The sequence below is a fragment of the Montipora foliosa genome, chromosome 4 (genome assembly GCF_036669935.1).
Source record: "Montipora foliosa isolate CH-2021 chromosome 4, ASM3666993v2, whole genome shotgun sequence".
Classification (NCBI taxonomy): domain Eukaryota; kingdom Metazoa; phylum Cnidaria; class Anthozoa; order Scleractinia; family Acroporidae; genus Montipora; species Montipora foliosa.
In genome coordinates this window covers 43619493-43629492 of record NC_090872.1, presented here as the reverse complement: position 1 = coordinate 43629492, position 10000 = coordinate 43619493, and the positions used below count along the sequence as shown (strand labels likewise).

General features: G+C 37.8%; 1 protein-coding gene across 1 annotated transcript in view; it reads left to right on the top strand.

Annotated features, from left to right (window-relative positions):
- Positions 1 to 10000, top strand: part of LOC138000830 (uncharacterized) — a 243738-nt gene that overhangs the window by 93583 nt on the left and 140155 nt on the right. Inside the window, exons 16-20 of the mRNA XM_068847495.1 lie at positions 2350 to 2421; positions 6554 to 6804; positions 7132 to 7240; positions 8116 to 8337; positions 9815 to 9937. Of these exons, the coding sequence (XP_068703596.1) occupies positions 2350 to 2421; positions 6554 to 6804; positions 7132 to 7240; positions 8116 to 8337; positions 9815 to 9937 (777 nt within the window). The remainder of the gene's footprint in view (positions 1 to 2349; positions 2422 to 6553; positions 6805 to 7131; positions 7241 to 8115; positions 8338 to 9814; positions 9938 to 10000) is intronic.

The window sequence follows — 10000 nt, the reverse complement described above, 5'->3', positions numbered from 1 at the left end:
GTTTCCAGCATTTACAATGCCTCACAACCTATTTAACTCTGTTATAGGACGTGACGCGTAGGCTCGTAACCGCCTCCACTGACTGCCTTCTTATGCAGTCTCTGAATTACAAAATGGGTCCTTAGAAGACTTCAGTGTAAAGGATAAAAAAAATGTATAATTCACTATTTCCCTCACAGTGTGTTCACCTGCTGCTATTTAACAGTCACAGCACAACTGCTGAAGCTAACTCCCGAAGCTGAGCCGGTTGCTCAGCTTCATCTTGCCCCTGTCGCCCTGCCTGAATTGCTGGCGGGTCTGCTGGTTCAGGAGCTGGACCAAGGAGCAGGGTCGTCAGGAAATTGCATTTGGACTCCTTGTTCAGTCATCGTTTGTCCAGCTACCAGAAAATCGAGTACGTTGTATAAAAAAGAAAACAAAAACACGAAACCAGTATTTATCATAGCAGTGACATAATTGCACGTCAAGTTGTCGAATTAGCCATGAAAAACTCGTTCTTTTAGCTTATTCCAACTTCGCATATAATTATGAGTGTTTTAATATTGGTTCATGTTATTGAAAGTAAAGCATTCTTTCACATGTTGGATAAAGGGGTTTAGTTTGTGAAGGAGCGGTGGATAAGTAAAATAAAGAAAAGAGTTTATCAACTGAGTTGCTATGGTAAATTAACCACTGAAAAGAAGTTTGAAAGGTGACATTTTGAGGATGACCCCTTCGTCAGAGCTAAACCCCTTTTTGTTCTTCACATTTAGAACTACTTTCCATTATGAAAAAACAATGATGTTCTTTAATGATTTATTTGGCAATATAATTTGTTTATTACAATTAAGATTCATACATATTACCTCAGATTTTCAATTATTAATAGAGCAGTATACAACTACTAGAAAGTAACTGCATTTACGTTAACAATGGTATTATTTGTACTGTTACAATATTAATAAACGTCTTTATATTTAAGGGAAATTACTCATTTTACAACATGGCCAGTTTACAAACTAATGTAAAGGAATTTTGTTTGGAATAATCGAAAGTAAGATTAGCAGCACTGCACAGATTTAATCTAGTAGGAGAAATGAGTGATTGGTTTTCTCCAAACTTGATAAGTACTCGAGCATTTATAATGTTACTTTTCCTAAAAGCATATTGCGGGTACAACGGTGACCTATTACGGTTCAGTCGATCTCTTTCAAAGAAATGAATGCTGGAGTTGCCATTGGCTGTTGGGCATTTTTTGTGCATGGAGTGGGCACATTTTGACGTAAGTGTTAACAACTTTCTGGCTGATTCCTGCATAATTTCTTGAAGCCAATTTTGTCTTCTGTGACAAATGCGACTGTGTACTTGGGACAAGACTTGAAACAGTTCCCCTTTTGCAAGTACCTTCTTGCTGCTTCTCGTGAAAAGTTTGCCGCTGCTGTAAACCCATTTCTTTCTAGTTAATTGCCTTCTGTTGTTCCCATTTTGTTATTTGTTTCAGCTCAGATCGATCCTTGTTTCCTGAAAGGCCGAGTTTCTTCTTCATTTTTTGTTTGGCCTAGTTGTAAAAATCATCCTTCCATTGATTTGTGCTCAAGTCTTTTGTCCTTAGGTGGCTTTTCAATAACCCTGTAGTTCTCTATAGAAATCGATTCATTTTATCCCTGCTAGACTCACCACATGTGGCTCTGGCGTCAAATTGTGCGTACGTGAATAAATCAAAATTTAGACCGAGAGTGGCCTGGGATCAATAATAAAACATTCATTGATAAATTATGTTGGGAAATTTTACGTGGTCAAGTGTATAAAAGAGTGGGCAGCAGATCCGGAGGTAAGGAGCTCAAGGTCTGGTGAGTGTGCAGAAACGTCTTCAGAAATGTGAAATTAATGTCTAAGGGAAGTGTTGTAGAGATGGTGGGCAAAGGAGTGGTCAAGGAACGGGGCCTACCTACAAGGGTAAGGGGGGAGAGATGTGTGAAGGAAGGGTGGGGTAAGATAGATGTGAAGATCAGGGAGGGGTAGGAAAAGTAGAATGAAGAAAAGGAACAGCTCCTTCTTTTTAGACTGCCAAAAAACCAAACCCTCTTTTTTATTTGCACCCCCAACAAAGGAAACTTCATTTTTTCGACAGTTGATTTAATAAACCAGTTTTTAAAAAATTAAATTGTTTTCAAAAAAATGCAAACCAAAAAATAAATTAAACCACAACATCTATGTTCATAATTTGTTTATACCTAAGGACATTTTGTACCCTGGACACACATGCACCATAATTGAATAACATAAGCCAGTCGTAATTAAGACTATAAATAACTAGAATTAAATCATGGTAGTCTAACAGTTTGAAATTGCTTCAATTTTTTTTTGTAGTGGCCTTGATCACACAGCTTACTTTTTCCAAAGATTACGGCGATTGGACAAACAGTGGGTGGAAAATTTCAGGTAACAAGGGCAACAGACTCTTCCGGCACCATTTAGCACGAAACCTTGATCAGTTCTCACGATACAAAGAAGCCTTAGTGACAAGTAAAGGAAACTGGTTTTTTGTAACTTTGGCTCTTCCTCTTCAAAAAAGTAGTCGTAAAATGATGAGACCTTAACCAAATAACGATAGTATATAGTATAACACGATTAAAAAATGGTAAGTGTTACTGCCAAATCACTCGAATAATCGCAGTAACCTTCCAACACCACGGAGACTGAATGTGCATAAGTATTTATTCACACGATGAAGCAGAGTAGAAACGATGCGGATTGAAACTGCGACAAAATAAAAGTTACAAAGAATAATTGATTTGGGAGAAGCAAAAAGAACCTATTACAGACAATAGAATTAACTAACAGGAAACGATGATACTTACATTGTTACGACTATTACAAAACTTCATGAAGGACAAATGCTTGAAGCGAAAAGACTTAAACTGCACTCAGACTACTTTAACAGCTAACTGCGTGTAGCGCGACTTCGAGGGCCAAAGGGAACCTTAAATGAAAGAACCTAAGTTTATATTCTACGAGACTAAATTGTGTAAAAACGAGAAAACTAAGGGTGTAAATGGTGGTACAAGAGAAACAATAGTGCAAAAAACTTCGAGGAATAGAAACAACAGACACTAACGAACTGGAAACCAAAAAATGCTAATTAAGGCAGTAAAGACAAAGGGACTTCAACACTAGCGGAACAAGAATAAAGAAAACATGCTTAGACCTTTCAGTAAGTTCCAATATTTGGCAAATTATAACAATATTAAGTTCCTAGAAAAATGCGACTACACGTGGTGAATAACTGCAAATATGAAAGAAACTGCATTCTTTTCCGATGCAAAAAAATTGCAGAGGGTCTAAGGAACGAAGAGAAAACTACAACTAGCCATGAAAAATTCCTGCATTCCAATACGCAGTGGCACAGACCCAGAACGTTGCACCGCATATGAGGCCCACTGCACTAAAAGAAGGCCGAGATTGTAAAGCACCAACTGAAATTTCACATGCTGCCAATGAATGAGTATAAGGTCTTTAGCCCCTAAGGTCAATACAAAAAAAAAGAAAAGTTTGCGTGGATCATTCAAGAACATAACATTCCTAATTCACCACAAACAGTTCTGCTGTGCTGGCTGAGACTAAGCAGGAAAGGAGGCCCAGCTATGTTTTTAAATCATGACAAAACTAGGTGAAGATTCCCTTTTGCCAATAGTGCCTGAAAATTTTGTTTTATTTTTTCACATTAATAATGGTGATCATTTGACTGGTTTTTCTTAAATCCCGGAATAATGGAAAAGACACTGACATTCAATGATAGATTGATGCTGCTCTGGTTTCAAGAAAATTGAATGTTGCTTAAAAATTTAATTTGAATTATAACATGCTTTTCAGAAAACGCGCGCTCTGATTTTCTAATAAGTGGATCCATTTACGAGTTGCACGTATTCCAGAAGACTTTTTGCCGGCAACATTTTTTTCGCCATGTTCCAAGTTTTCACAAGATAATCTTCTGGACATGACAATTTTACGCCGAAGCACCAATAGAATCACGGCCAAAACGAAAGCGGCTCTTAAGTTCGTCTTCAGAAAAGTTTGTTAAGTCGATGTCATGCATCCTATACTTCTTTTCTTGACAAGGAACCACCAAAAGAACAAACAATAAGTCCGCCATTGTGTTGTTTTGAAAAATTTTAATCCAAAGGTTAGTGAGTTAATCCACCTCACTTGGAGTGTTAAATTTATCCCTTGGATAGCACTAATTGTGATTTCAGGAACAGACACTAATCTAAGGATAAATTTTATTCCTGGGTTAAAGGGACTTAATCCAAGATCCGGCCATCCCCTTTTTTTTCTCTGTTTAGCGTCGTCCGACCGACCCAAATTTTTGGCATTTTCAAAAATTAAAAAAAAATTGGTAACGCCGCTTTTAAACCATTTTTATGTCGCACAGGAGTTTCAGTGGTTGTCCCAAGCATCCACCAACTTTTCCGCTTTATTGATTTTGGATTCAAGTCGTGTTGTTTTCCTACTATGATGCTGGGGTACCAGGCCTCCGATTCCGAGACTGCTTATTATTTTTTTTAACGTTTTAATAATAATAATAATTGGCAGTGCTAATCACCCTTTACTTGCAGTCTTGAGGACTAAATTACGAAAGGCGCAGCTCACGATATCGGACTGAAAGCATACAAGGGCGCCTCTGGCTGCCGCTATACAGTCCATGTTGTTGTCGCAGCACAGCACCACAGCTAGATGTTAATAAGCTGTGAGTCGATTTTGATGAGGGAGGAAAACCAGAGTACCCGGAGAAAAACCCTCGAGTCAGGTTGACTGAAAGTCAGCCCACATGCAAGCCGAGGCCAGAGATGAACCCCGGCTAGCAGTGGTGGGAGGCTCGAGTAGATAACCACTAAGCCACTCTCATCTTGAATCAGTGGGTTGTGATGTATTTTTTCCCAAAAGAAACATTGTGAAAAATTCAGTTTAAAACCGCTAAAATCGCTTTTCTTTGTTTCCTGCCATAATCTGTGTGAGAGAAATGATTGACGTATCATGTCAATCACACGTGAAAGGTTTGGCTGTCAATTGACAGCTTAGCACATACCCGAACGCTGATTGGCTCAGCATAATTGGCTTTCAAGTATGGGGCGGAATTATTCAGCAGGCCGTGAAGCCAAAATTACAACCTCTCAGACTTCCCGTATCGACGGGTTTTAAGATATCGCTTGCAAATTTTCAGTTCTAACAGATAATTGTACTACCTCAAATCCCATGTAAGGAATTTGGTTTGTCTTTGGAGACTGATTTTATGGCACTTTTTCTGCCCGAATTAATTATGAGATGAGAGTTTCGACTTCGATGCGTAACATTTCCTGCAATTCATAACATTCCAAAATTTCCTCCCACAACGTTGGAGTGTATTCATCTGTGACTAAGATGCAACAAAGTGCGGTTGTTTTTGCAATAAAGCGAAGGTGCAGGAGCTTCTGCAGCAGACTCGGTTGAGTTTGAGGCCTCAAAACTAAAAGCCAATATTCAATACCAAAAGAATAAAACTTTATTTTAAAATAATTCAATCTATTTGCTTTAATACGGTATATAATTTGACCCGACAAGACAATTTTATTTTTCCGTGGACACCTCATTTTCCTTTACCGAGACCTTAAAATATACGCAAACCACAGCATCTGAGCTACGGCCATAACACTGTGGTCAAATGCTGGCGTCCCCAATCGACATGTCATGTCCATTTCAGGCCATCGAAAAGGGCAATCCCTTTCACAGGTACAAAATTGCAGTGATGTGTTATCCAGGGCGCTATCAACCCCAAGCACTAATTGTGCAACCTCAGCTTGCCAAGTGCAAAGTGAGCAGTGGCTTACGTCAAGAAGGAAATCAAAAAATAGATCCTTCACTTGTTGTAAGAGGAGAGCCACCATTTTTTTTTTCAAAATTGCACAATTCAACCCTGCAGTTTGTTTTCAACCGATCGCAGCACATTTAACTTTGTGACACGATCAATTTTACCTTATTAGCGATAGCATGTCTTGTTTGTTGTGAGCTGAACACTGTACGAAACTTAACTGAGCAGTTTTAAGTTGCATGTTGTCCTGAGATCAATATACAACTCATTGTGATTCAAGTAAAATGTTGATGTGTAGTTTTGCAATTTTTTTGAATGAACATTTTCCCGTGGTTGATCATGGTTTTTCATGTAACACCACACGATTCAAGAAATATTTTCATCCGATATGTTAACTATTCATGCTATTAAAAAAATGGTAAGCGTGCAGCATGTAACTATTCAGTTATGGACGCACTTGAGAGGTTGGATAAGCACTCAAGAAGCTAGAGTAGCAGTCCGCTATCACCTCGCGTGACTCTTGCTCTTCTCTCGAGCTTAGCAACCTCCCGTGTGCGTCCATAACTCGATAGTTGTATGCAGTACACTTACCATTTCTTAATTGTAAGCTACGTTCAAATTTCTTCAAACCAGAGTAACATCAAACTGTGACTGATTGTCAACCTGTTTGCAATTTGAATCTTAACTTTAGACACTGACATGATTTATTTACCTGCTCTTCTTTTTAAGATGGCCACGCTCTGGTCGATGAAGCTCATAATAGTCATATGGAAAGCCCTTTGTTGTCGTGGAAGCCATTTTACAAGAAGGTTGGGCTATGTTTACAGTTTAAGTACCAACTTCCCACTAAGTTCCTCTCTTCTCTAAACGTGCACATCAAAACAGGCCAGGAGGATGCTTTAATCTGGAAATTAAAAGGCCATCAAGGAAGCAAATGGAACAATGCAGCAGTCTCTTGGAAGCCACAAAAGGAAACTCGAGTGAGGAACTTTTCTATATTTGATAGGCAGTCCTCGTATATGTTGACAATTGATATTCTGATCGGCCTATTGGTCCAGGCAATCACTTGCGTTATGACTTTACAATTATTTATTGAGTTCTACCTAATGTAATTTTTTTTGTAACGATATAAGGGTATTAAGGTTGTTGTTGCTGAAAAGGCAGGCCGCAAACCTAAGAGAATCCACATGTGGTCTGAAGTTTACTGTACTAACACTACAACACTGTGGAATCAATGGTGTGAATCAATGGCAAGTTATTCCAATGTTATGACAATGTATTGATGCAAATCTCAAATTATTCTGTAGATCGTATTTGAAGGTTACAGTCCAGTGAATGGTACACCCAGCATTATAATTGACAACATCACGGTAACAACTGAAGACTGCAAACTGATGCCGCAGCATGCATCACCTGGTACATGTAGTCATTAAATGGTGCACTAACATTAAGAAGAGCTCGCTTTCCAACCTTAAGTGCGGTTCAGTTTCTGCTATCAGAGGGATTCCCCTCTTGTAATTATGCCAAAGTATTAAATAATCTCATACTGAGCCATTCGATTTGCACACCGCAGCTCAACATGCTCAACCAAAGTACACTTTATCCTTTATCATGCCCCCTCATTACATGCCAAACCTCAGCAAACCAAGACAAATTCTGTTTAACAAAATTCAAAATAGGTTACATCTTAGGATAGTTAGCGCTCTTTTCAATGGGTTCATTCCTTTGGGATGACCTGAAAAAGGATCACTGATCCAAGATCACTTGGATCATGGTGTATGACAGGGACTGAAAAATCCTTTGATCCGTGATCCAAGTGATCTTGGATCAGTGATCCTTTTTCAGGTCATCCAAGATCGAATTTCGCCCTGCAAGTTTTATTTAGCAAATAAGATTATACCGCATGTCCCTCGCAGTTTAATTTTGATGAAATAGCTCATTTTTGTATTATTTTGTTTGGAATAAAGATATGTGTCAGAAGGTGGTAACATTTCTGCTACTCTACAAGAGGGTTTAGTTACTCTACGTTTCTGAGGTCCTCCAAAATAAGATCATATAAAATTGAGTGGAGAATAGCCTTTAAACGCAAATCCAATAAGGCTTCTCGAAATAAGAATATACTATACCATGGCATACCATACCACGCAAAGACACTTATTGTATCCTGTACCTTCTCGCATTTCTCTTAGTTTTGAACAAGATTTCTTGGGGCAATATGACAAAAATTGTCCCCTTTTCCAAGTTCATGGAAAAGTAGTTTTGTCGATTTTTATTTCCTCTCATTATGTCAGATTTCGTTTGTAAACCAAGTCAATTTCAATGTCTTAATGGTGAGTGCATTAGCTGGACACACCACTGTGATAGTGACGTTAACTGCCTCGATGGATCAGATGAAGTTGATTGCACATGTTTGATCTCAGAGTTCCAATGCCCTTCAGGAGCTTGTGTCTCATCGGATAATTTATGTGATGGGGTAAAACACTGTTTAACTGGGAAAGATGAAAGATCTTGTGGTGAGTTGTTTTCATGTTATTATCATTATTATTAATAATAATAGTAATAATAAATAATAATAATAATAATAATATTTTTTTAATTTTTTGAACAGAATATTTTTATGTTTTAATAATTCCTATATTAATTGGCCGATTTTTAATTATTAATAAAGTAATAATTAAGAATAAACATTTTAATACTCATAAAAAGCCTTTATACAGACAACGGTGCTAACTATCAAAATCCTATTTACAAAGTTAACTTCTAAAAGAAAAAAGGAAAACATTTCAAAACACCATTCGATTTCTGTTAGCTGAAACAATATTGTTTTCAGGGAAGTAAGCAGCTCGAGTTCAACTATTCCAGCGATTCGTAATAACAAGATAAAAATACAAATTATAAAAAGTCATAGCGTCACAGATAATAATAATAATAATAATAATGCAAGATTTAAAAATAGATTGAAAATGATTATCATGAAGCACAGGGATTCACCCGTCTTATCTGTGGAGGCAGTGTGGCCCAGTGGTTAGGGCGCTTGCCTTGAGATCCGGAGATCCCGGGTTCTAGACCCGCTCTGACCACTCGCTGAATTTGTTACTGGTAGTCCCTGGTTCAACTTCCCAGCTGCACTTGTAAATAGCCAGCCAACTGGTTTGCCTCCGGCCAGTTGGGATTCTTAACAGTTGTAGTTGCTGTGTTCTGTTGTTTCGTTGATTCATTGGCCCAGAAAAGCCCCTATAGGGAGAGGTCAATTAAGTATGTATTGTATTGTATCTCGTTTTCTCTTATGTAAGTCTGTCTCTCAAGATTTCCTGTAACCTGTGATCAGGCGATCTCTTCTCCTGATCGCAGGTCAGATTTTTAGCTTATTACAATTATCATTATTAGCAGTAGTAGTGGTAGTAGTAGTATTGAACAATGCACTTTCATGCTGACGGAGACATTACTACAAGAATTAATTGTTTACACATACAAACACATAACAAGAAAAGAACGAAGAGATACGCACTACAAACACCAGATCAAAACAGATAAAAGTTGTTTGTACAACATAGATAAAAACAGATTATTTCAATTAGTTAACAAGAGCTCACGGTTTTGTTAAAATGATAAACAAGTCTGTTTTTCCTTGACATCAAGATATGAAGGTCAATACAATAAACTCTCTTTCCTTTGGCCAACAAACTTAATAGAAGGCAATCGATAACTTTCTACACTAAACAGAAAATGGCATTAATAAGTTTAATTGTCCTGGAAAAAGTGTTGTTTTGAGGCCTTGAAAGGATTACACTAATCGCATTGCATAAATTGCGAATATTAGGGGTTTTCTTATTTATAAAATTCTCTATTTCTGGAATTATTACGTTGAGATGAACAAAGGGCTCTTAATTAGAAGCCATAAAACTAGAATATCAAGCTCTTTCTTGGAAATGTCCCTTGGTCTTTTAGGTAATAAACAGGAGTCTCATTTCCCAAACTCAATATTTGCAGGAGGTACATGCTCCAACAACTTGTTTCAGTGTGTGGATGGCACATGTATTCCCTGGGATACAACTTGTCGCCAAGGCAAGCCTCCAGTTTGTCAAGATGGTTCCCACATGCCTTCTATCTGCGGTTAGTTTTGTAACACCTATTTCTGTATCTATAACTGACTAAAATGGTTTTGACTAAAGGTAT